Source organism: Lissotriton vulgaris, chromosome 7 (assembly GCF_964263255.1).
Source record: "Lissotriton vulgaris chromosome 7, aLisVul1.2, whole genome shotgun sequence".
In the NCBI taxonomy this organism is placed as follows: Eukaryota; Metazoa; Chordata; class Amphibia; order Caudata; family Salamandridae; genus Lissotriton; species Lissotriton vulgaris.
The window spans coordinates 1,451,678,979-1,451,705,975 of record NC_141695.1 but is presented as its reverse complement, the minus strand read 5'-3'; the positions used below and the strand labels follow the sequence as shown (position 1 = coordinate 1,451,705,975).

Genomic DNA, 26,997 nt, shown 5'->3' with positions numbered 1-26,997 from the left:
TCTGCAAACGCGCCAGTGGCCTGCATTGCAGAGAGGTGTAACAAGGGTGTGGCCTCATTACACTTCTCTGCAATGCAGCTCCCTCGCGCATACTGGAGGCTCCTGGTGGACTAGTTGACCCCAGGGACCCCCAGTATGCAAGGGGAATTAGTTCCCCCTCTGCAAACGCGGCAGTGGGCTGCGTTGCAGAGAGGTGTAACAAGGGGCATAGTCTCATTACACCTCTGCAATGCAGCCCCTGGCGCATACTGGAGGTTCCAGGTGGGCTAATTGGCCCCCAGGGGCCCCCAGTATGCAAGGGGAATTAGTTCCCCCTCTTCAAACATGCACGGGGGCTGCGTTGCAGAGAGGTGTAAAAAGGGTTGTGGCTTCATTACACCTCTCTGCAATGCAGTCCCCTGGCGCATACTGGAGATTCCTGGTGGGCTTTCAGGTCTTATATAGTTAGGAATTAGCATTAAAAAAACCTTTGAAATTCACTGAAAAAACCATAGGTTTCACACCAGTTATAGTTAGGAATTAGCATTTAAAAAACCTTTGAAATTCACTGAAAAAACCATAGGTTTCACACCAGTTATAGTTAGGAATTAGCATTTAAAAAACGTATTGAATTCACTGACAAAACCATAGGTTTCACACCAGTTATAGGTAGCTGGAAATTTTACTGACATAAAACCATTGAAATTCCCACGTTATAGTTAGTTGGACTCACTATAACTTGCGCGCCTGCAATGCACTGCTGATGACGTCACATATTACATCACTCATGACATGGTCAGTGACATCACTCATGACATCACTGATGACACCATCCAGTGAATGTGTGTCTTTCTGAAAAATAAATTTGTTTTATATATGTATTTGTAAAGGTCGATGGAAGAATAAATGTTTAAATAAGTGTGTAAATGGATGTTTTTTTTAAAAAAAATTGGTTGGTTAACTGGCTTATTAAGTGTATCTTAGTGAATACATATATTAGCGAGTATTGTTTAAATATTTAAATGTTTGTATCAGTGTTTCTCTTTGTGTATAAGTGGCTCCAGGGGTTGGTGACTGACTCACTGTTTGTATGTGTTTTGAAGACGGCATATATGCTGGACTGTATGGGTGGATGAGTGTGTATATGTGTGTGTTAGTGAGTGAATGACTGTCTCACTAGTGTCTTCATTAGTAACGACATATGTTTTAATCTAGTATATGTGAGTATTGATGTATATAAGTGAGTATAGTATATATAGTGAGAGATTGTAGGAGTTCCTGTTTAAATAAGTATGTGTTTCTATAAGTGATTGTTTAAGAGAGTAAGTATGTGTAAGTTTCCTTAGAAGTAAGGTGGTAGTGTGTGTATAAATGTATATGCAAATAAATGGATGTTCAATAGTTTATTTGCATGTGTGAGTATGTGTGTAAGTAACTTTTGGATGACTGCTGATGTGTAACAGGATGTATAGGTGTATCATTACATATGATGAGTGAGTATATATATGAGTGACTATATAGAACTGTTGGTGAATGAGTGGATGTGTATATAGATGGTGGAATTACTGAATTGGTTGTTGTTACTGGTTTGGGTATCTCCATGTTTTTGAAAATGTTTGTTTCTATTTTTGAATATGTGTTTCAAGCGTTACATTACACTGAAATTAGGTCTGTCACTCTGTCACAAGGATGGTGTCATCAGTGATGTCATGAGTGATGTTACTGACCATGTCATGAGTGATGTAATATGTGACGTCATCAGCAGTGCATTGCAGGCGCGTCCAACTAACTATAACGTGGGAATTTCAATGGTTTTATGTCAGTAAAATTTCCAGCTAACTATAACTGGTGTGAAACCTATGGTTTTGTCAGTGAATATATATATATATATATATATATATATATATATATATATATATATATATCAAACACACAAGTTTTTTCCCCCTCAAAAGAGCCAGCACACAAGTGGGTTCACTGTAAGGAATTCATTTACTGAGGGCTGCTGGAATGAAGGGATGAAACAATTCACAGCTTCAAAATAAAACACATGCCTGACGCGTTTCGTGCGTGGAGCACTTTCTCGAAGGCAAAGTTCAGAAGGTCAGCACTGCCACAGGTGCAACTTGAATTAAATATCAAAGGTCCTGCCCCAGTGGGCGTGGCCGAACGCACGGCCACCTGGTCTTTGTAGTTGCACAAAAATTATAGCTACAGTGAGCTGGCGCGCTGTCTCTGTGATGAATTAGTAGATCCATACCCGAGTGGGTTGCTGTGTTGTGCCAATTCCTTCACACAGCTAGTGACAGCCTCCAGTTTCCAGCACTTGTCTCCAAAGGCACATGCCGGTCGACATGCACAGAGACTGCATCGCATGATTTTAAAATCGACACGCAGACCCACTAAAGGAAACAATGACTTTCGCCTCACGGACTACAAGTCCCAGCAACTCCAGTGCAATGATGCAATGAACGAACGCCCACTGGGGGGCTTGTTAAATAAATACAGCCGGAAATGAAGTGAAGCGACTTCTGTGTTTGATTTTAGCAGCCTCTGAAGAGGGGTCTTTGACCCTGAAACGCGTCAGGCATTTTAATTCTGTGAAGCAGGAAGGCATGCATTTGAAGGAAGGCCGGATGGTCCAGAACATTGTCGAGTGCTTTGGCGAATGCTTAGGGCAATTTGTGATGGGTATACTTGCACGGCGGCCCGGCCGTGGCCACTGCACCATCGCCTGTTGGAAGGAAAGTGACATCCAGCAGGATGAGGCTCGAGTCATTCACCCTCTTGACTCGTCGGCACAATGCTCTGCAAATAACGCAGCATGCTGAAACGTGACACGACCTACTAAGGTAATCAAATGAAAAGCATGATTTTAAAATCGACACGCAGACCCACTAAAGGAAACAATGACTTTCGCCTCACGGACTACAAGTCCCAGCAACTCCAGTGCAATGATGCAATGAACGAACGCCCACTGGGGGGCTTGTTAAATAAATACAGCCGGAAATGAAGTGAAGCGACTTCTGTGTTTGATTTTAGCAGCCTCTGAAGAGGGGTCTTTGACCCTGAAACGCGTCAGGCATTTTAATTCTGTGAAGCAGGAAGGCATGCATTTGAAGGAAGGCCGGATGGTCCAGAACATTGTCGAGTGCTTTGGCGAATGCTTAGGGCAATTTGTGATGGATATATATATATATATATATATATATATATATATATATATATATATATATATATATATATATATATATATATATATATATATATATATACATATACATTACCTAGTTGCGATTGTCACTAGGTAGTTATAGTTAGGTCAGCTGTTCCATGTTCCATAGGATAAAAGTTTATGTGTTGCTAATAACTTTGTGAGTGTTCAAAAAGTGGAATTATGCTGTTCCTCTGGAGACAGGATATGAAGAGTCCGGAGAGACTTCAACCAACCAGGCCATTGAAAAGGGTTCAATGTTGGAAATCCATATGTTGGATTGTAATGCCCTCACACACCCTTTCAGGTGTCAATCTTCATCATTTGGGCTGTTCCTCATTGGGTCGGAGATTCAATACCCAACGGGCTCTCTATAGTAGGGGCACTTTTTTGGAGATCTTTTATCCAACAGCCGTGTGGTGAAGTGCTGGTGTAGGGACAGAACTGTGTAGATGTGGTGAAGTGATTTAAAATAGGGTTGGGAATACCTAGAAGGACAGCCTTTATTCTATGGGTCTCCTACCCTGAGTAAAAACAAAAAACAAGGCACTCGCCCAAGTATAATGTCTTGCGTAGTGGTGTCCTTGTTAGAAAGTGTGAGTCAAGATGTTTCAAGCTTCTAGTGAATTGTACTAGCGATTCTTCAGGACCGGAATGATTGGACTATCTAAACCTAGAGTTAGTGATTTATGATTTTACTCACGATAAAAAGGTGTCTAATACTTATTGTACCTGTTACAACCTGGAGCTACCCAATTAGTATAGTACCCAGGCTTCAACAGTACACGGTGGCTCACGCATAAGGCTTTGCTCCTGTGTGTGTTGGAGGTTTCTGCTCATTATGTTATGTTCACAACCTGCCCTCTCCACCGGGTCCAGGAGGTGATAATAACTTTGACACCGTTTGACTAAACTCCACAAAATTTTCTAAAAAGGTGCTAGTTTTCGACTAGTTGGTGCATGGAAAGTTTTGAGGTGTTCTGTCAAGTGGGGTCCAAATAAAAGGGGGGTCCTAAAACGCAAAACCGCTTGCTTTGTCCATAAACTTCTTTAAAACGGGTTGCAGCAAAAACTGCTGAACAGAATTCCTCCAAATTTGGCAGGAACCTAGATGTTGGTCCAGGGATTATGCTTTTTTTGATTTGGTGTAAATCCATTCAGTAGTTTTTGGGAAATTAAAGTAGAGAAATAATTGTATATCTGGGCAATTGGGTCCGAGAGAGCATTGAGATACTCTTGCGGGAGCGCAAATGTAATATTAGAACCCTACCCCACAGGGGCTAAAAGGAAAAACAAAACAAAAAACAGCTGCAATCCTGTTTGCCTCTCTGAGGATAAAAAAAAATGCTGGCTGGGCCACATTTACTTTGTTTATGCCCTGGGGAGCCCACCTCTGGGGCTGTATTAATAAAGGGGTGGAAGGCTGCATGGCCCCTCTTTCCCAGCCTTCTCAGGCCCCAGGGAGCCCACCCCTGGGGCGAAAATATTATATATGGGGAGGGTGCCCTGCAGCACCCCTCCCTGAGTCTCAAAAGAGCCTGGGGGTCCACCTCAGGAGCCAACATTAACAAAAAGTGGGGAGGGGCCATGTGCCCTCTCCCCTAGCCTCCAGAGGCCCCATCGAGTCCATCCTCAGGGGCGCAATTAATATATATGGCGAGGGGGCCATGCGGCCCCCCCACCCATAGTCTCGAAAGGTCCCAACAAACCTACCCTGGGTCCAAAATTCAACAAAATGGGGTGGGAGCCAAATGAACCCGTCCTCTAGCCTCCAGAGGCCCTAGAGACTCCACCCCTTGGGCCAAAATTAGCATATATGGATATGGAGGTAGATTTTGGCTTGCAGCTGACACTTTCAGTTATCCATTGTAAATCCATTCAGTATTTGTTCAGACATTTAAGGGAAAACAAGTAAGGATATCTGGGCAGAGCCTAAGCACAGATCTAATTATGAGATCTGATAGGCTTCCAACACTTACACAGGAAGTGTTGGTGGCAATCTTTGGACTTGCTTCAGCCAATTCCCACAAAAAATATCTAGAAAAAAAGAAAAGGGGGAAGGGTAGGAATACCCTGGCCCCGTAGGTGTGGGGGTGGGGCCCCAGTGTCCAAGACAGAACCCAAAATTAATTTAAAAAAACATTGCTGCAAAAACACGGCAGAGTCAAGCCGCGAATCCATAGCAAAATGTTTAAAAAAGGAACAATCGCAGGCTCTGCCACTTTATTTTGAATACAGCCCCAGGGTGGGCCAGGGCCAGGTCCAGGGGGTGCACAGGTCCCACTCCTTAGGCTCATTGAGCCCTGGGTACCATCACCTCACCCGGGCTAAAAAAAAATTGATGAGGGCGCCCATACCACCCGATCCCCAGAGACCACCACATCCCTGGGGATAAATAATACCTAATGGGGGCCCCCGTGGACCCCCGGGCACCGGGGACCAGCACCTCCCAGGGACCAAATATATATTTTTTAAGGTGAGGGGCCAGGAAGCATATGTTGGTCCGGGGACCAGCACCTCCCTGGGACCAGCCCATGCAGATTAAAGAAGGGGGAACATGCAGCTCCTCTCATGGAGCCAAATACGGGCCCTGGGGACCACCATCTCCCAGGGCCGGCACCTGCTATGTCCCAGGGTGCCAACCCCCAGGACATATCTCTTTGCTCTGACTAGGTAGGAGCTTTGACAGCTCCCACCAAGTCAGAGCAAACACGAACTCCGCTCTCAAGCAGGCAAGAGCTGTGAAAACACTACCATTTGCTGAGAGCAGAATTTTCGTCTGTTTCCCTGCCCACTGTCAAGTGGGCAGAGAAACAGATGAAAGGAATACTCAGACAGACAGGGAGCTGTATATTTAACAGCTCCCTGTCTGTGAGAGCAATGCCGTCTCCTGCAAGAGGTGGGGAGCCGTCTGGGACCTCAGGGGCCCTAAGGTTCCCCAGCGGTCCAGAGGGAAAGACAGAGAAAGAGGCAAAATATAGGTCAGAAATTAGCAGAAAGAGAAAGAATAGAGGTAAAAAATTAGCAAAAAGAGGCAAAATAAAGGTCAGAATCAAGCTGAAAAGGCAGAATAAAGGTCACCAACAAGCAGAAAGAGGCAAATTAAAGGCCAGCAATGAGCAAAAAGAGGCAAAATAACAGTGAGAAAAGAGCAGAAAGAGGAAGAATAGAGGTCAGAAACAAGCAGAATGAGGCAGAATATTGGTCACAAACAAGCACAAATGGGAAAAATAAAGGTCAGAAATGAGCAAAAAGAGGCCAGCTGAAGGTCAGAAATGAGCAGAAAGAGGCAAAATAAATGTCAGAAACGAGCAGAAAGAAGCAAAATGCAAGTCAGAAATGAGCAGAAAGAGGATAAATTAAGGTCAGCAATGAACAGAAAGAGGCAAAATAAATATAGGCTGAAATATAGGGGTGGGTGGGAAACTCTGTTCTGCCAGCAGAATTTGTTGAGTTTTGCCACTCCGTGCTCCTCTTGGAATCCAGAGTTCAGCAAAAACCAGCGTGCTCACCCCTAAACTTCATCCCCCAACCAGTAGGATGCCAAGAGAAATGTTTGCACAGTGATTGAGAAAGAGAGCAAGGCTTCCGATGAGGTCTCAGCAAGCCCACTCTGGGGGACTTACTGGTGGCAGCAATAAGGGATCTTTTCCCCCGCTGTGGGGGACTTACTTATGGTAACAATATGGGTTCTTGGGCCCCAACGCCCCCGATGCCAAGGGGACTTCATCCCCCTTTAGGCACAGTATTACAGTTTTGTATTGGTAAAATACCGTCCAAAGGTAATACTGTTCTTGGAGTGCTAAAAGGCTTTGTCATTTTACAGCTTGTCTTGGATGATGCTTTGCTAATCCTATGCCTATAGACTTTGCTGAAGAAATGGCAAAGTACTTTGTCTCTTTCTAGCTCTGCCTGGATGGCACTGTGCTAATCCTATGTTTAAAAGCTTTGCTAGAAAAGCAGATATTTGAGGTGAGGAAATTCGAAGTGTTGCTGGTGTTATATGCAGCCCTATACAGGAGCTGCTCTTAATTTAAACCTAGGAACTACCCAGAGTTCTCTGCTAAATATACAGTATGACAAATGCTGTCTACAGCCGAAATGCGTCAGGACGGATATCGTGCCATGACTAAAAAATAAAAGGATGTGATACTTACCGGGAGGGCCTACATTTGCTCCATGCAAATTCACACAGCCAGATACCGACACTGTAAAGTTGTAGTTTATTCAAGTGCTGTAACGCGTTTCGGCAGGGTCCCCTGCCTATATATATTTAGTATGTTACCCAGTAGGTAGTTAAAGTTCGAATAGGCCTATGTTTCCACAGGAAATTGATTTGCTATGAATTTTGCTGCCTTTTGCTGAGTCTTTATGAACCATTCCCCAAAAAGTTTTTCCCACCTTTTCTTTACTAGAAAGTCTCAGGGTGATCCGTCCAGCGGTGTTCCGAGAAAAAGGGGGGTTCCCAAAACAGGCGTTCTGCATGCAATTTTCCAAAGAAAATTTACTAATGATACAGCAAAAATGGCTGAACGTTTGTCAGAAAGCTAGATCTTGCTCCAGAAAATGTGCTTTTTTGTGATTAGATCTAATTCCGGTAAATAGTTTAAAAAAAATTGCAGTTAAAAATGTATGTATATTTCATGTTGTGGTTTCACTGTAGATAAATGGATCTCTGAACTCAAGCACGCACTGTGTTTGGCTGGGCTTAACCTTTAGGAAAAGTTGCAGCCACGATCTTAGAACTTGGAGACTAGGTCCAGTGTTCTACAAAATAAATTAAAATCAAATATTTATTTATTCATGCGTTTTTATATAGCGGAAACTTTACCCAAAGGTGTCAGAGCACTTTACAATAGAACCAGATACATAACGTAAGGACTTCAGAGTACATGAATAGCATCAAATATATGAAACAAATAAACTTTAGACTCACATAAGAATTGTCGCAAGTACACATGTCTACTACATATACTAGCAGTTAGGTTTACATATATACAAGTTGCAAATTCACGCAAAGTTACCTTTTAAGATGAGTTGAAGCAAGTAGGGTTGGACAAATATATAATACATATTTACACACCATGATCTTCTCGCCATAGCAGGGGTTCTTGCGATTCACATTCAGCCAAGCCTTCAGGTGCTTTTGCACTCACAGGTGGTGATCTTGGGCCGGGAGGGATCCCCGAGCTGGTGATGGGATATCCCATCACCAGCTAATATAAGGGGAAGGGTAGGGAAACCCTGACCCCCATCCCAAGGCAATATGGAGGGGTCCTAGAAGGACCTGCCCTGCAGCCAAATAAAAAAAAAGTGTTACTAGGGTAGTTTAATGAACCACGAATCCTATGTGAGCCCCAGCTTCGGCACCTGGGAGAAATGCGATGGGTCCGAAGATCTGTGGAGCAACAATAAAAAAATGAGGAATGTATGCCAGAGAGGGGATGGGCATAGGCCAGACCCTGTACCCAACCACATGCCATGCACAGCAATGGATATCTAATTTGATGTTTAAAAAATGCATAGAAATTCACTGAAAAAAGCAAAGGTCAAAGTGACATTACGGGAAGAAATTGTAATAATATCTTAATTTTCATTAAAAAAAACAGTAGAAGTTCAATGAAAAGACAAAGGTTATAGGGACATTATATTTATGAGAAATGTCAGTTAAAACATTATTTTAAACTTACAAAGGCATTGAAATTCACCAGTTATAAGTATCTCAGAAAACTATAACACATACTTGCAAGTCACTATAACTCATGTACCCTGAAATATGACATCACTCATTTCATGTTCAGTGTCTGCCTTAATTTTTTTAAACTCTTTTTTATTTAGCATTTTCTTGTGTACAATCTTTTATATCATGATGTACAAACATTAAGGATGTAATACACTAATATTGCACATATGATACATTTGCAGTTCAGAAACAATGTAACACTTCTAGAAGTTTTACTGCCATATAGTAAAGTTCAGCATTTCCGGGTATTTCTTATGAACACAGTTACTGCTGATTTATGGTAAGAGGCATAAAAAGAATAAAAAAATGTATGTTTTCGCCTTTTTATCTTTAATAACATTAACAGAATTGGTCTGCATCTCTCTATAGAGGTCTGAGGGTGGTGCCATAGTATACTGCATTGTGCAACAGAAACCATCCCTAATGACTTCTGAAATTCCGCTCAGCAGTTTTTGCAGTATCGCTGTTCAATTTTCCTTTTTTTTTTTAAACATTTTTTTTTTCATTTTACCTGGTACAATAAATTAAATCCGTTAATTCATAAAAGAAAAACAGACGTTTCAACCAATGGAATATCATAGTAAAATTGATTACAAATAGAAGAAACAAAATATACAATTCGCAAGTAGTTAGAATGAGGATAAAAGATAAGGATAAACGATAAGATAGGCCTTAGGGGAAAAATTCATAAATATACGCAGACACATTAATAACCTTTCAGGGGGTTTGTCTCCACAAAGCAAGGGGAGCCCAGACGCATAGGCTCTCATCTTTCTTCCCCTGTTTTTATAGAGAGCGGCATCAATGTTATGAATGCCTAGCAATCTAGCAAGCCACATTTGAAAAGTAGGTGCAGTGTTATCCTTCCATCCTGCTGCCACCAGGATCCGAAGGACTGCTAGGCATATGAATAAGAAATCCTCCTTATCCCATTCTAAATCAGAATTATTACCAATACCAGATATCATTAGGGTAGGGGATAGATTTACCTGAATATCTAGCAGCCCCTGAAACTTTTCAATCTCTGCACAGATTCCCCTAATTTCTTTATATTAAGAGAACATGTGGATTAGGTCGGCAGGTCCCTCCTGGCATCTTGGACACTTATCTTCCTCCCTTTTGCCCCATTTAAAGAACTTGGCCGGGGTATAATATAGATTAAAGAGGACTTTATATTGTTGTGCCCTTAGGTTGGTAGAGCAAAACACTTTATTCGCAAGCTGGAGAGCGTTATCTAGGTCAAAATCAAGGTCCCCTAATTTCGTCATCCACGATGTTTCAACTTTATCCATATCGTCTAGTATTGAGTCGGTTAGGTATTTGTAAATTGTTTTAATCCGAGCTACGCCTCCAAGCAAATGCTTGATTATTTTAATTTCCCCGCCTGGATGGATACGCGGCCTCATCCCATACATTATTTGGTAAATCTGAAAGTACTTAAAAGTGTGGGTAGAAGGGATACCAAATTTAGCTTGAATATCAGTAAGAGTGAGTAGTTTCCCTGTGCCCTTATCAAAGATGTCCCCCATTCTTCTGATTCCTTGTGGTTCCCAGATAGCCCCCATCCTATCATTGCTTAATTGAGGAAAGACTTTAGAATCCCATAGTGGGGTATAATAGTTTAGTTTAGGAATTAGTAATGTCTTCTGATAGCTTTCCACATTTTCCAAATACCATCCATAATTTTGTATTTAGTTCTATTATAATACCCTCTTTCTGTTCGACGTAACAGTAATCCTTGAGCATCGCCACCCACTAGTAGTTTGATTAGGAGAGATATCCAATAATATAGCCATGTGACTCATAAGGCATGCCCATTGGTAGAATCTGATATTAGGTGCTCTTAGCCTCTCTTGCGAAAGTGTTAAATATGTTAGGGACCTTCTGATTTTGCCATAGGACCATAGAAAATCTGAGAATACTGCTTCTATACCTTTTATCCACCCCTCACCAACCAGAAGCGGAATTGAGCGGAAGAGATAAAAAATGTTTGGTATCCCTGTTCAATTTTCCTATGGAAAAATAAAAGGGGAAACACGTTTTGGGACACCCCCATTTCTCTCAGCCCCTGCTTGATGGATCACTCTGAAACTTTGTAGAAAGGAGGTGAGGTGGATGAGACTTTTTTGGGGGGACAATTTGGTGAAGACTTGTTAACTGGCTGCAAAGGTATAAGCAAACCCATTGAACCATTAATTCAGTGATCTCTCTTCGCTCCAATGTTCCACTTACCAGGGCATTACAAAGAGGCCATGAGTTAACATGTGCGCACCATACGCAACACTTAAATGCAATAAATAAAACAATCATGGTACTAAGTATTTCCCCTGGAACAGAATGGGTAGCATACATATCTAGCTAACGTTGGTGTGTGCGCTTTTGGATAAGAGTATGTGTTCTATGGATGGTGCGGGGAGGGCAGGAACGAGTGGTGTTTTTGGACTCCTGGTACCTCCTGGTACCCCAACAGCTGTCAACTATACTGTTTCTGTGTGTGAGTACAGTGGTCTTTGTAGCTAAGAGTCAAAACTGACATACTTTTCAATAATGTATGTCAAACTCATGAATATGCATGGAGGTCTTTTTATCCTCAGTGAGTCATGAGTTGTCAATGCCTAGCATTGAGTAGCATGTGGTTTCTGTGCCACTCTATTATAAAAAAACATAGAGGCTGCATGCAGGCTCGCAAGTTTGTAAAGTCAACTTTCCTTTAAACTCATGTTAACCCTTGTTAGAAATGGGGGTCACTAGCTGGCAATGTTTTGCACCTTGGTCCAAGTAGGGACCCTTTCTTATAGTCAGGGTGAGGGAGTTACCACCCTACACAACGCCTGCTAACCCCCTTCGTAGCTTGGCACAAGCAGACAGGCTTATCTCAGAGGCATTTGTGCACACGTACAGTGACACAGTAAAAACACTACTAATGGAAACCACACCAGTTTAGAAAAATAGGAAATCTTTATCTAAACACAAGACCAAAAGAACAAAAATCCACCATACATATAAAAGATATCACTGAAAATAGGTTATTCACAAAAATTAAGCTTGTAGCAACTAATAGCTCCAACCTGGTGCAATTACGACATTGTGACAGGTGAAAATCCCGAAGTATGGTGCCGAACGCAAGGTGCGCAGCGTCGGGCCTAGAGTCACACGGACCCCAAATAACAGTACCTTGGCAAATGATGAAAATAAAGACTGTGCACGGTGTCAGGGAGGTGATGCTTCTCTGGTGCCGGGAGGCGTCGGTTCTTTACGACCACAGGGGAGGTGAGGCGCTGGTTCCCTACTGTGATGCAGGGGAGGTGAGGTGTCTGATCCTTACTGTTGCTGGAGAGGTGACGTTGCGGTGGCGATGAGGCGTTGGTTCCTTACGACAATGCAGGGTTGATGGATTTGGGCGGTCACCCGTCAGTTATTGGCTCCGCCTTGATGAAGCACAGGTGTTGGTGAGGTCGAAGAGTGCATTGCGAGTCCGGGCGATGCATCATGAGCATCACGAGTGGTGCCCTTGAATCCTGTGCAGGCAGCGGCCTCAGTGATGACGTCGGAGTCAGTACCGTTTGGCGTCAGCAGGCGTTGGGCATTAGGGCTGCGGTTCAAGTTGAGGCAGTGCCTTGTGCACTTCACAAGCGGTGCCAACAGCTTTGCTACAGGTCACAGCATTGCTTGCTGTTGTCGGTGTTGATATTTCCCTCTGTGGCAGCTGAAACAGCAGTTCCAGATGCAGGAGGACAGAGGAAATGAAGTCTTTGTGTCCTTGAGACTTCAGAACAGGAGGCAAGCTGTACACCAAGCCCTTGGAGATCTTCTTCATGTAGGATGCACAGCACTGTTCAGTCTTTGTCCTCTCCTTGGAAGAAGCAACCACTTCTGGCAACCCCAGCAAAGAATGCCCACTGCAATTAGGCAGTACTCCTTCTTACAGCTTCTCCAGCTCTTCTCCTTGGCAGAGGTTCATCATGAGTCTAGAAATATTCTAAAGTTCTGAGGTCTGGGCCCCAATATTTATGTCACATTTTCCTTTGTTCTCTTGTGACAGAGAGTCTCTTAGCTCAGTCCAAACCAGTTCTGAGTTCCCTGGTCCAGCTTCCTGGATGGAGGTGGAAACAGCATTGTACAAAGGAGACAGGGTCCAGTCAGGTGCAAGGAAATCTCCTCCCACTAGTCTAAATGCAGCACAGGTCTATACAAGTTAACTCTGAGTCATCCAAGGACAGTAGGACACACCACAACCCCCTTCCCCCAGTGGCGGACGACAGTGAATGCGCATCCCTAGCTCCAGTCACTCCAAAACCAGACACTCAATACTAAACCCAGTAGAGGCACATAGGATGACTAAGCAAAAAAATAACCACTTTCTAAAAGTGGCATTTTCAAACACACAATTTAAAAACAATCTTTTACTAAAGGTTGTGTTATTAAATTCTGTGTTTAGAGAGTCTAAACTCAATTTTTCTATCTTGTCCCCATGGGAAGTTATACTTGTAAGGTGTTACAAAGTTTCTCTCATGTTTTCCAATGGGACAGATAGTCTTGCAATAGTGAAAACTAAATTTACAGTATTTTACTATCAGGACTTGCCACACACCCAGTACATGTCCTGCCTTTCACATACACTGCACCCTTCCCATGGGGGAACCATGGGCTACCTTAGGGGTGACTAACATGTAAGAAAAGTGAAGGTTAGGGCCTGTCAAGTGGGTGCACTTGCGAGATCAACATAGCAGTGTAAACCTATGCGCAGATGCTGCAGTGGGAGGTCTGAGACACATTTGAAAGGATACCTGTGTGATGATACAATCAGTGCTGCAGACCCACTAGCAACATCTGATATACAGGCCCTGGGCCTGTATAATGTACTATACTAGGGACTTAGTAGTAAATCAAATAAGCCACACATGGAAACACCAATCCATAAACATGATTTATATGGAGAGCATATGCACTTTCACACTGCATTGCAGTGGTAAAATGCCCAAGGTCCGAAAACCAACAAAAACAGGGTCAAAAATAGAAGGCGAAGAAGCAAAAAGTGTGGTGATAAGCCAGCTGTAAAAGCCAGGACTAACAACCCTGAAGTATATAAGTCAGTATCACCCTTGTATTAGTTTGTGATCTCCATTCCCTAGCATAGCTGTGGAAAATGTTACTCACTACAGCATGTAATGTTAATTGAATACTGACTCACAAGTAAAATATCCTTTTCGGTCTAATAGGTACATTACAGTTTGTGAAGACGATCGTAACTGAAAATGTCCGCATGGTAATGCTTTTTGTAATATTGTATTATTCATCAATGTATAGTATGTAGTGCAAACCTAAAACAGTTATGAATATCGTCACCCGAGAACTTTGTTTCACAAGAGATTAAAAGTTTCCAGTTCGATGCCTGTTTCCTAAAACAATTGTAATATTTGGTTCATTTGAACTGAATCAAGACTATCTCTTGAAATTCATTTCCTGGATCCGGATTGACATGTTTTTCAGAACGAAATTGATAAGCAATATTTTCTAATAAATTGTAATAACCGCAGGCAGGTTTTACCTCTTGTACTACTGCTTTTATTCTGGTAGCTGTTGCATTTGTTTGAATATCGAATCCCTGAGTGGCCTGCCTACATTATGCACAGGTGTCAAGTCAGCTTATAGCTCTCTAAAGTCTATAGAGTGAGCTTTCGGGAGGTGATACTAAAAATGAGTTCACCGTTTGTTAAGCACATGGTTCTAGAGGACTGCGACAAAGAGCCTGGACGGGTGAAGGCAAAACCTAAACCCAAATGAGACTCGGGCAAAATGCCGCCCGGAGACCGGATGCCACCCCCCCCCCCCCCCCCCCCCACTGCCCGGGCGCAAGCCTGGGAAAAAGAGCCGCCCACAATTGGTCACCCCAAATGGAACTCGGCCTCCCCCAATCAGGGGGAGCAGGCTGCAAGCGGCTGAGGGTATTAAGAAGGGGGCAGGCAGGCAACCCCCTCGAGCATTCAGTCATCTCCGATGGCAGAAGAAAGGAATCCCACCCACTCCAGAGAAAGGCAGAAAGGAGGGCGTCGCAGACGCCAGGGGTTGAGGCGAGGCAGTACAAAAACTAGAGGGATAGAAAAAGGAGAGAATTTGCAGGAAGTAGATGGAAGGCTCACGCAGTGTCCTTGGGATTGGCAGAGCAAAAAGTGGCCAGTAGTCACGGATGGAGTAGATGGAAGGCTTCTGCAGGGCACTTGGGATGCCTCATGGCAAGGGTACCAAAGGAGCGAGAGGTTAAATGCAGCTGCAGGGTGGATAGAGGAGGTGCTCACAGGGGGTACTTGAGATGCCACACAGCAAGGAACCGGGAGAGCAGGGTGGGGCCAAGATTGCACTGAAGGCAAGCAGGATGGCACTTGCAGCTTGGGCAAGTCCAGACGGACACCCACCAAGTCGGCAGCAAGTTGAAGCTTAACCCCTTGGCAACAGTGGCTGCAGTATTGCCCCCACCCCTCCAAAAGGTGATCTCTCTAAAAGTAGATAACAATAGAAAATGGACTGAATGAGCCACAATGGCAAAGTTAGGTGAGGCAACAAAAATGTTATGTATGACAACGAGAACCAAATGTATAAAATGTTCAAGTGCTTAATAAGCTGCGAGCTTTTTTTGCACCAAGAAAGTTGTCCATGATGTGTTTAAAGGTCAAGAGAGCGCAGTTGGAAAAAGGACTAAGGAAGGAGGAGAGAACTCGCTGCCTGGGAAGGGTTTTCACTGGGCAGCCTATGCGAAACAAAGCTCCGGAGTAACTACACCAGTAGTCTGAGATGTTGAAGAATGTGGTTCCTCACCATACTGTAAATACACCATTATTGATTGTTGCTAAATTAGACGTAAACCTGAGAGTTATCCAATAAAAGAGGCCTTTAATCGGCTGTCTTTCTCATTTGCTCTACTCTTAAAAACAATAGGTGAGCCAAAGCAGTTTGAGCTTCATTTGGGGGCATGCAAACCCTACAAAGCACTCAGAGCCCTAGTGTGGTCGTTAGTTGTGGTTCAGGGCCTATGTCTGAGATTGCCTTTATGTTAGGTGTCAGTGAATGCAATCAATACTGCAATGTGACTGATTAATTATGATAATACAGAGAGCTCAAGCAGGGGTGTCCAACTTAGATCTAGTAGGTACAGACCAATGCCACATGTTCCGGATAGCCATAATAAAATAATGTACATAAGATACTACTAAACATAACTACTATACATTGAAAATGGTAATCCTGAACATCGTCTCTCCTGCAGCTATGCTGGACATGACAGGACTAAATTACGCCACACATGCGGATTTTGAGCGTTTTTAGAAAGACAGGAAAACTGCGATCTTTCCTCTAACACACCACAGGAGGGATCAGCAATCAATATTGTTACACCTCTCATTGAGTCTAAATGCCTCTTTGGGCGATCTCCCATGACCAATGGTAAAATCTGACAACACAGAAATATATTCCAGAAACACGTTTTCTTGTGTCTCCATATACATTAAATAGAGGTTGTCTTGCTGCTAATATGCCAACAATGTCAGCAGAAGACCTCAGTTGTAACCCTGGCTCTCCTACTTCTTAACAAAATTGTGTGATCCTGGCAAACCTGAACGCTTACTTTATTTTTAACAATAATATTCACTTGGTATATATCAAGCGCAGAGATTACAAGAACTAGGAGATGGATTTTGCCTCAAAACACACAACAGATGATGCTTTTGACTAGGGGTGGGTGGACATCTCCGTTCCGCCCACGGAATGTGCAGATATTTGCCCCTTCCGCCTTTTTCGCAAACATGGCGGAGAAATGAGGCAAATCTCTGCACATTCGGGGGCGGAATGGAAGTTGGCCGCCTGACCGCCACCCACCCGCCGCCCGCCTTCTGCCTGCAGTATTAAATGATATTTAAAAGCATGCACAGTTCCAAAGAAGAAGCCGAGATGGGCAAGGATGCGCCCGCAATAAGGTAAGTTTTATATAAATTTCATTTTAGGCTTTGGAATATCATTTAATACTGAGGGCAGGAGGCGGGCGGCGGGTGGGCGGCGGGCAAGCGGTGCGTAACGGACCTACGCGGAGAGGCACGGAGATTGGTTCAATCTCCGTGCCTCTCCGCGTAAGTCCCTTACGCGACTTCGGCCCACCCCTACTTTTGACTAGTATTTATTTATTTATTTTGAAGGTTTTATATAGCGCAAACAAGACCCTTGCGAGTATCAGAGCGCTTTACAAGTCATATGTTGAAAAACAAGAGTAGATATAGCACACAAAGATATAAGTGAAACAGATATACAAAACTCATAAACGTGAAAAAAGAGAGAAAACAGTATGGAGCACAGAAACAGAACTAGTAATAAAATGCAGTAGTAAATCAGAGAATTAGTCTAACAGCACTAGCAAAATACAATCAATCTGATTCAGACATATTCTTTGGTAAAAGTCAGAAGTGTACTTCCTTAGGATTACATCTGAATTTGAAGCAGATTTTAACTTTTCAGGAATTCACATAGAATTAATTCACACGTAATAAAATATACCACAAAGATTTCCTGGATTGCTTCAATGAGTTAAATGTTGTCGTGGAATCTTTATTAAAGTGAAAAATCTCCCTGTATAAATGGGGCGTAAAAGTACTTTTGGACATTTGCCTTTTTTTGCTACAACTGTAAATCTACTACGCCCTTAAATATGTATGTATTGCCTCAAAAATTCTTACCTACCATAGAAAATCCCTTAACCTGGCCCTGGTAAGGAGACAGTTGCATGCATTTTCAGGGTGAGAAACTAGCTTCAAGAGCTATGTGAATAGTCGCAAGTATGAGTTTGTGGCGCTTTTCTTAATTTGGGCTAGCTGCCCAAATATAACTGTTTGCAAACTCCTCACCCAAAACTTAAGAATGGAGGTATTCTGACATTTTGGTGGAATTTGTGAATTCACAGTACACGTCTAAAAAGTAAATATCAGCCTAATCCCAATTCAGTGAACCAAGATTGAGCATTTATGGCCAGAAAGTGCACACTTTGTGCACCTAAAAGGAATTTAGGTGCACAACATTTTTTTTGTAAATAGGTGTCTAGTGTGATTAATTTTCTTGATGTGCTACATCTAAGCATTATTGTGCATTGCAGTTTGTGTCTGCTGCTTGATATTCTTACCACTGTACACTCTCTTTCAGATTACCTACAAAGCCGTGGGCTCCCTGGACCCCACAGCTGACCTGACCAGCCAGAGGGGTAGAGTCTTTAAATACAGGAATGAAACTCACCACCTCTTTGTGGGTTTGTACCCAGGCACCACCTTCTCTTTCACTCTCAAAGCCAGCACTTCGAAGGGTTTTGGTCCTCCAGTCACTACACGGATTGCTACCAAAATTTCAGGTAAGCGAGCAGAAAGACTCCTCTGCTACATATTCAGGAAGATTCAATAGATTTGGGCCAACTTCACCCACAAGTGCAATAAAATATGGCCAATCATACAGTAGTGGTACAATCCAGAAGCAAGAATAATTTGTACAATTTACTAGTTTAATGATACCAGGGTGAAAAATTAATTAAAGGCTGAATTTAAATGGCATACATTATATTCATTTTAGAGCCTTTTTTTAAAAAAAAAGTAAGCCTTTCAGATTTGCTGTATTGATTGACGTCTGCATTCATTTCACCCTGCTGTAGATTGTGAAAACAGTGTCTGGCTTAACTTGAAGGTGAGATATTTGGCTTGGTGCTGGTGCTTGGGAAATAGCAATTGGCACAATAAACCTATAATGAAAAAGCAGAACATTTTACTTCCACCAGCGTTTAGCAACTAGCTAATTTCCTCCTTTTGTAAGCGAGTGCATGACTGCAAATAAGTAAGGAGGGCTGGTTTGATTAAAGAATACTAATGTTAATGTAAGGTATATTTATAGAACAAGCGTTGACAAACTCAATAGGTCTCTGATTATTGTCCTAGTGTATGCAGGCTAAGCACATTAAAGTCAGAGATGAAGCTTAATATGGACTGAATTAAACACTCCCATTCCTTCAATATAGTCCTGCTGTTGTTTCTATTCCCAAAAAGTGGGCTATAGTTGTAAAATAGTAATTCATTCACTTCAATGCAAGCACTAAAGAGAATGGTAGCACTTTAGAGAAATACACGAAAACATTCAATTGCATTAGGTGACAGTTGATTACTCTGCCGGGCTAAGATGTGATTGAAAGAGTCTAAAGCTAATAGCTAAAAGAGGCTGGTGAAAGAAAGAGAAAGAACAAAAGTGGTGACTCTAAAGGAATATATGACGTTACAATGCAAACAATTAGAACGCATGCCTTTACAACACAGGTTTTACATCACAACTACCTTTACAACGCATGATTTTACAACGCATGCCATTACAACACATTTTTTAAAACTACCTTTACAAAGCATTGTATTACAACACATACCATTACAAAGCATACCATTACAACACATAATACTTTTAGGTTAACAGTGGGGTAAGTGTTGGATAGTTTAGGGGTAAAAATGACTATTCCCATTTACCTCCAAACCCATACCCACCCTAAAACAAAGAAAAACGTAATTACTTACCATATAATGCGTTGTAATGCCATGCGTTTTAATGGTATGCGCTGTAATGGAATGCATTGTACTGAGATGAGTTGTAATGGCATGCCATGTAAATGCAGTAGTGTTGTAACAGCCGCGTTGTAAAGGTAGTGCGTTGTAATGACTGTGTTGTTTCCCCTCTAAAGCCCATCCGAAAAAGGACCACAAGATGTGACTGTTCCAGTGCTTAGTTTTAGTCCATAATTGCAGGTGGGGCATATCCCCCTAATTTTTGCAGATCAGCACTTATTTTCCCTAGTAAGATTTGGACCTGAAGAAAGAGACAGAAGGACACACGCAGGGAACAAAGGACGAAGAGAAAAGGAAAACAATCACAAGCCAGGGATGAAAAGTAACTTGCAGGAGTAGCATCAAGGAGCAGGGGGTGTCTGGTGATGGATTAAGGAAGCATTAGATGCTAAATCTTTTTGTATTCAGCATCACCGGTATTTGATAGCACTGGGCTTCTGAGCAAAACATGTGCCTTGGAAGTTATTCTTGACTCCACAGATTCAAAAAGAATATGACTTGAAAAAAAAGGCAGGACGGGGAACCAAAGTTGTTTAATATGGAACTACTCACTTTGTTGCACACACAGAGAGGAGTAGCGGGTGAGGTTAAGAGAGGTGGCACATGCTCTGTGAGAAAATACTGCCCTCACTCACAGAATTGTGACATGCTTCATCATTGGGCTTGCTTCAATACACCCCCACACAGACCAACGTCTGGGGTCGAGCAAAATGGAGGGGAAGGCAATACAAACATGAACAATGATATATAGCAGTAAATCTGGGATCACCGAAAGAAGAAGTGCAGTGAAGGTTAAAACTAGTTCAGTGGTGTCTTTGTGCAAAAATGCATTCCTAGACCCACTGACTAGGGTTAAAAACATGAAAGATGGTGGTGACAGGAAAGTATTAGGAGTTCCTTCACCCCTCCTTACTGCCAAGTTGTCGACATGTTTCTGCTAGGTGTCAAGTGTCCACAATATTAGGACACAACAGCATTCCTTAGGACCTTTCTGATCCCAGTGACTATGTATTCACTCTATCCACGAAACTGGGAATCCCTGAAACCAGTAGTTCCCAGAGAGAGGGACACCCTCAGTAAGTCACTTCGGTTAATCTGTGGGTGAAAGTAATAAAAAGAGTGAAGTCAATTACTCCTGCGTAGGATACCAGCCGTGAAGAACCAACCTGTCTTTAATGCCATTTCCTTTGGTAATCACAGATAGTCAGCCAAGAATGCAGAGAAAATAAGTTGTAAAGAGGAATAATATTCACCAATGAAGAACTCTGCCTAATTATTGGCAAATGGAGAAGTTTAATGAAAAGGTGTATACATGCAATATGTGTTAATCTAACAAAGAAGCACTTGCTAGGCAAATAAGCATTGACAAAACCAATAGGTCTCGCCTTTGGGACCGATCACCTTTGGCAATATCTTTTCACACTGCTACACAGCATCCGAGGGAAAAGTAAACTGTGTTCTCTTGATGTGCATCATTGGTAAAAAAAACTACAATTGAAAAAAGGCAAGATGACCAGACAAGTTTATCATTATACTGGCAGGCGCATGCATCATAGAGCATGGATGCACCAGCAGAATGACACAGTCACCATTTTTTTATTTTTTTTATTTCCCACTACAAGACTGTGGGCACCACTTGGATGAGCAAATTAAAAAATTAAAAAATGATGATTGTTTTGCAACACACAAAAAAAGGACCTTGGGGCAGGTGAAATAGTACTTCCCACAAAGTGAGTAGTGGAAGGACACAAGTCTGTCAAATCAAGAGGGTGGGAAAAAGGCTACCCTCCAGAGGAAGGACATACACAAGTTGGAACAAGATAGATAGGGCAAGCCATAAAATGAGAAGCAAGGAAATTGAGTGACAAAAAAGCCAACCATTGGTAAGCAATGGACACACTTTAAGCTCACTGTAAGTTTTAGTTAAGCCTAAAATATGTAATTTTCAACCAGTCAGCTATGCTGTCTGGTAGGCTCGGCCTAAATATTTCACCTGGTCTCAGATCACTTTTAGAGATTTTAGTTTTTGGACAGACAGTGGAAGAGCTGTACTCAGGAAGGGCAGTATGGATTGGAGGTTTCTCCTTTGGCACTTATTGGCTTTGTCATTGGTTAAAGCCATATGGCACAGCATCCTCAATGGCCGTCTGTTTTGTATCTTTTACGCGACTCATGGGGGAACAGCGTTTACAACGCAACTTTTACAACGCAGTACCTTTACGACGCAACCATTGCAACGCAAGTCATTACAACGACTTGCGCTTGGGGGCGCTCTAGGATAGGGAATAGTTTTAATTTACTATCCAACACCTTCCCTACTATCCACGGGGACTGGAGTTGGAATAGTAAATTAAACTATTCACTATCCAGCGCCCCCCCAACGCAAGACGTTGTAACGACTTGCGTTGTAAAAGTTGCATTGTAAAGGCATGCGTTGTAAAAGTATGCGTTGTAATGACGTACATCCGATTCATGTACTCTGAAGTCTTTATGAAATGTAAATGGTTCTGATATAAAGTGCTCTGACACCTTCTAGTAAAGTACGCTCTATATAAAAGCACATAAATAAATCCTCAATGCTGTGCTGCATGGCTAAATATTTTTTTTTTGTGACGCAGCTAGCCTTTTTACATGGGAATGTGTGGTGGAGCAACACATTGCTGCATTTGGGGCAAAGCAATACTGGTGCAGATGGATCGGATCAAACAAGTGAAAGGCGAAAGGCAGCAACATAGAGTTAGAAAGGAGAAAGCACAGGGGCGAAAAGCGAATTTGAGGACCTGGGGAAAAAAGCACAGATGGGAGAGAAGAACATGGAGCAAGGAGGGGGAACGAGAAGAACATGAGGAAGACAGGGGAATATACATGCACTTTCGTAGAGTGCTTAAAGAATAAAAATGTAGATCCTCAAATAGTGAGCAGTGGTAGAACTTAGTAATGTGTTCATGTGACAAAGGAAGAGTCCAAACAGCTAACCAATAAGAAACAAGCAAATCTGAAAGAGACACGTTAGTGATAGATTCCTTACCTTAGAATATTCCCCAGGCGCCAGACTGGATCCGGAAAGTTTTCTGCTTAGTAGTACCCCTGCGCGCCAGTAGGTGGCGCCGTGCGGCTCCGCGTCCATTACTGGCATCGTAAGCACTGGAATTACGTCATGGAGACTACTTAGGCATCACTGCTGACGTCAGTTCTGTCTTTTTCCGCGCCGAAAGCGCAGGTCCGGATTGAGCACGTACCTCGGTCATTTTTTGACCACTTTTTTTAGACTTTTGTCTTCTTCTCTTGTCTCCTGGTGCACGTAAGTCTTGTGGGTCGTGCCGCCGTAATATGTCGGTGGCGGACTCCCATGATGCCTGCCTCTACTTCCTGGAGACCGACCATGACTCCCGGGACTGTCGGGACTGCTGTGCCATGGCTCCGAAAGCCTTGCGGGAGCGGGGTCGGAAGTTGCTGGAGGTCTGACACTCCTCTCACCGCCGGCCCGGGTCTAGGGGCCGTTCGTGGGACCGTTCACGGGACCGGAGCCATCGCTGTTCAGGCTCTAAGTCTTCACCTTCAGATTCCGGTAAGCGACACCATAAGAAGAAGTCGAAGAAGCGTGTTTGCTCTCCGACATCCCCCTGCCGCTCCTCGGAGGTGGGTGAGGGAGACAGGGGCTCCGCCCCTGCGGCTCCTCCAGAGCCTGGGAGTCCCGCAGCCTACCCGGGTCTGCCGGCGACTTCCGAACAGATTCAAGAGTTTCTTGCTGCAATGGACCGGCTGTTTAGGTCTCTGGCTCCCGCTGGTGCGCATGCAGGCCAGCGGTCCCGTGTCCAGATCCTGTTGGCCCGGCGGCACCGCCTCTGGCGCCGGCCCCGGAGCCACTGGATCCAGCACCTTCGGCTCTGGTGCCACAATCTGCAGCACCGCTGGCTCCGGCCCCGGCACTGACCTTGGCTCCGGCCCCACCGCCGCCACAGGCGCCGCACTGGGTGCCGTTTATCCCGCCCCTGCACCAGTACACGGACGATTTCATTCCGACCTGGGATCCACATTGGGAGGAGTCTCCGGTACATTCCCGGTACCGCTGGCCCCCTCTCCGGCTCTGGCCCTGCCGCCGCGGCTGGCTCCTTCTACTTGGGAGCCGGATGAGGACTGGGACGGCTCCCAGGGCCCCCTTGCGTGGCAGTGTGACTCCGAGATGGATTGGGTGGATGACCTTCAAGATGCGAGTGAACTTGATGTGTCTTCTGACCCGGGGTTTGCCTCTCCTCCGCCTACTATGGAGGAGGGGGATTTCTACACTATGGTGCTGCATTGAGTTGCGGATTTTTATTTTAGAAGAACAATGGTTCAAGGGTGGCCTAATGAGGTCCTTGAGAGAATAGAGCGTATAATTAATTCACGCTGGGGAGCTAAAAGTGTAGGTAAACATAAACTCATTCATTTATTTTCATTTTTTAGCATATATCATGGCGTTTCAGGTGCTCATATGAGTGAGAGAGTGCATAACGTGATACAAGTGAACATAGTGAAAACGGAACAAAATGTCACAGAACAACAAGGTATAAACCAAAGAAATATATACAATAGAGTGGGGGTATTTCCTTGGGTGGGTCAACTACGTTTCGATCTATATTAATTTTAGATCATCTTCAGGACTGATGAGCTTCCTGAAATCTCTAGTTGGATATGATAGTGGAAAAATCCATCTGGACAGAGTAGTAGGAGCTTGACTCGGTATAACCAGGATATCAAGCCGATATGGCCGGATTGGTTTCTGATTTTGTAAATAATTACAGTGACAGTCCATTGGTCATGGTAGTAACTTTCCTGCGGTAGCAATAGAATATTCTGTAAGTCCGAGTCGATACAAAATTCTGCGTGTCTGGGCAATGGATTAGAGTCGGTTATATTCGAGTCCTTCTGGAGTAGGTCTGATTTAAAACGTGGCCCGTAATTGGGGGTCCGAATAGCAGCTTGCTCGCTGGGGAAGAAAATAACTGGTCCTTTTTAAATCGAACCGCCTGGAGTCAATCTCGGCGGCCTAGCGGCTGGAAATGGGGGTCCGAATGCCTCGCTGCTTAGCTGCTCTCACCTGAGTTAAGTTGCGGAGGCTCTCCATCTCGACCTCCCTATGGTGACTCTTAAGACCAACCTCCATATGGAGGTGCTCCAGATGGCGTCTACATCGTCGGAACCGCTGCTCCCTTTCAATGAGGCCCTTACCAAAGTCCTCTTGGGCACTTGGTTGCAGCCCGCCTCCGGGGCACCAGTGGATAAGAACGTCACTAGGCATCATTGCCCGGCACCTGGTGACCATGCCTTCTTGACCACACACCCCACGCCTGAGAGCCTGGTCATTCAGGCTCGACGTCGCAGAGTGCCTCTCCCACGGCTGCGCTGGATAACGACTCAAAGAAGCTGGACCAATATGGCAACAGGTTGTTCTCCTCGGCCAGCATGGGGTTGCGGTCGGTTAATACCGTCTGCTTTTTGAGCTGTTACTCCCACACCGTGTGGGAGTCGGTAGCAGGGGTCCTGCCTCAGTGTTCTGAAGAGGTCGAGGCCGTCCTTTCCCAAATGATTGCGGAGGGCAAGGATGCGGCAAAGTTTGCTATCAGGTGTGGTCTGCACACGGATGATTCCTTAGGCAGGGAGATTTCCACGACTGTGGCATTGCCGCGCCTGTTTGCGGTCTACCAGGTTCTCACTTGATATCCAGAGCTTGCTCATGGACATGCCCTTTGATGGCTCTCGCCTATTGATTTCGAGGCTGACAATGCCCTGGAGCGCTTTAAAGACTCACGGGCCATGGCCAAGTATTTGGGTCTTTCCATGAAGAGCCCTGCCATGCCTGGATTTTGTTCCTTTCGTGGCCAGGGTAAGAACACCCAAGCATGCTCCTCCACAAAGCCTGTGCAGAGCCAGCCTCGGTGTGGCCGCGGACGTGGCTTTCGCAGGGGCGGGTCGGGTAACCATTAGGCAGGTCAGTCTACCTCCACCCCTGCTGCTTCCCCCTCCAAGCCTTCCTAATCCGAGCTTCAGGGGGCACCCCATGCCGGTAGGAGGCAGGGTTTGTCACCACCTCCGCCACTGGCGCAAAATCACATCGGACAAGTCGGTGCTGCAGATAATCTGCCAAGGTTACTCACTTCCCTTTCTGTCTTCCCCTCCACCCATGCCTCCTCGGTAGCACCGCATGTCAGTGGCTCAATTGGCTCTTCTCCATCAGGAAGTCTTGGCCCTCCTGGCCAAGGGGGCCATCAAGTATGTTCCTGATCAGAAAGTCGGGTGTGTCTGTTATTCCCACTACTTTCTGATTCCCAAGAAGGAAAAGGGAGGCTTGCGCCCCATCTTGGACCTCCGGGACGTCAATCGCTTCCTCCGGAATGAGAAGTTCAAGATGCTGACTCTGGCTCAGGTCCTGACTGCCCTGGACCCTGGAGACTGGATGGTAGCGTTGGACTTGCAGGATGCTTATTTTCCCATCCCTGTCCTGCCTGCCCACCAGCGTTACCTGCAGTTCATGGTAGGCCAGGAGCATTTTCAATTTGCTGTGCACCCCTTCGGCCTTACCAGCACCCCACAGGTGTTTATGAAAGTGATGGCGGTGGTCGCAGCTCATCTGCGCAGGTCAGGGGTATCAGTCTTCCCCTACCTCGACGACTGGCTGTTAAAGGGCTCGCCCGAGGCAGTCGTCTTTCACCTCCAGACTATGATCGACCTCCTGCATTTGCTGGGGTTCTCCATAAATGTGCCGTAGTCACACCTGAGTCCCTCTCAAAAGCTCCCTTTCAAACGCAGTTTTGGGTTTATCCTCCCGAGCAACGAGTCCAAGACATTCAGGCTATGATTCCCCTCTTTCAGCCTCTATCCCGGGCCTCAGTCAGGATGACCCTCAGGCTTCTGGGCCTGATGCCTCCTGCATCCTGCTGGTGACGCATGCCAGATGGCATATGCGGGCTCTGCAGTGAGACCTGAAGTTCCAGTGGGCACACCATCAGGGCAACCTGTCCGATCACGTCCAGATCTCAGAGGGCGCTGCCCGACAGTTGCAGTGGTAACTCACAAATAGATTCCTCTCCCTTCCCCAACCGGAGCACACAGTGTTGACGGATGTGTCCCTCCTGGGATAGGGAGGCCACATGGGAGAGGCGGAGATCAGAGGCCTCTGGTCTCTGGCGGTGTCCCGGCTCCACATCACCCTTCTGGAGCTGCAGGCGATCCGGCTTGCACTGAAGGCATTCCTTCCCTCTGTCGAGGAAGTGTAGTGCAGGTGTTCACAGACAACACCACCGCCATGTGGTATTGAAACATACAGGGTGGGGTGGGGTCCTGGACCGTTTGTCAGGAGGCTCTGCGCCTCTGGACTTGGCTGGAACATCAAGGCATTACCTTGGTGGTTTAACACCTGGCAGGTTCTCTGAACACCAGGGTGGACGAACTCAGCCGTC

The 26,997-nt window shown here is 44.6% G+C and overlaps 1 protein-coding gene across 1 annotated transcript in view; it reads left to right on the top strand.

Annotated features, from left to right (window-relative positions):
- The window catches only part of PTPRT (protein tyrosine phosphatase receptor type T), a 1,692,228-nt gene that overhangs the window by 1,139,299 nt on the left and 525,932 nt on the right, over nt 1-26,997 (top strand). Inside the window, exon 10 of the mRNA XM_086932257.1 lies at nt 18,114-18,315. Within this exon, the coding sequence (XP_086788383.1) occupies nt 18,114-18,315 (202 nt within the window). The remainder of the gene's footprint in view (nt 1-18,113; nt 18,316-26,997) is intronic.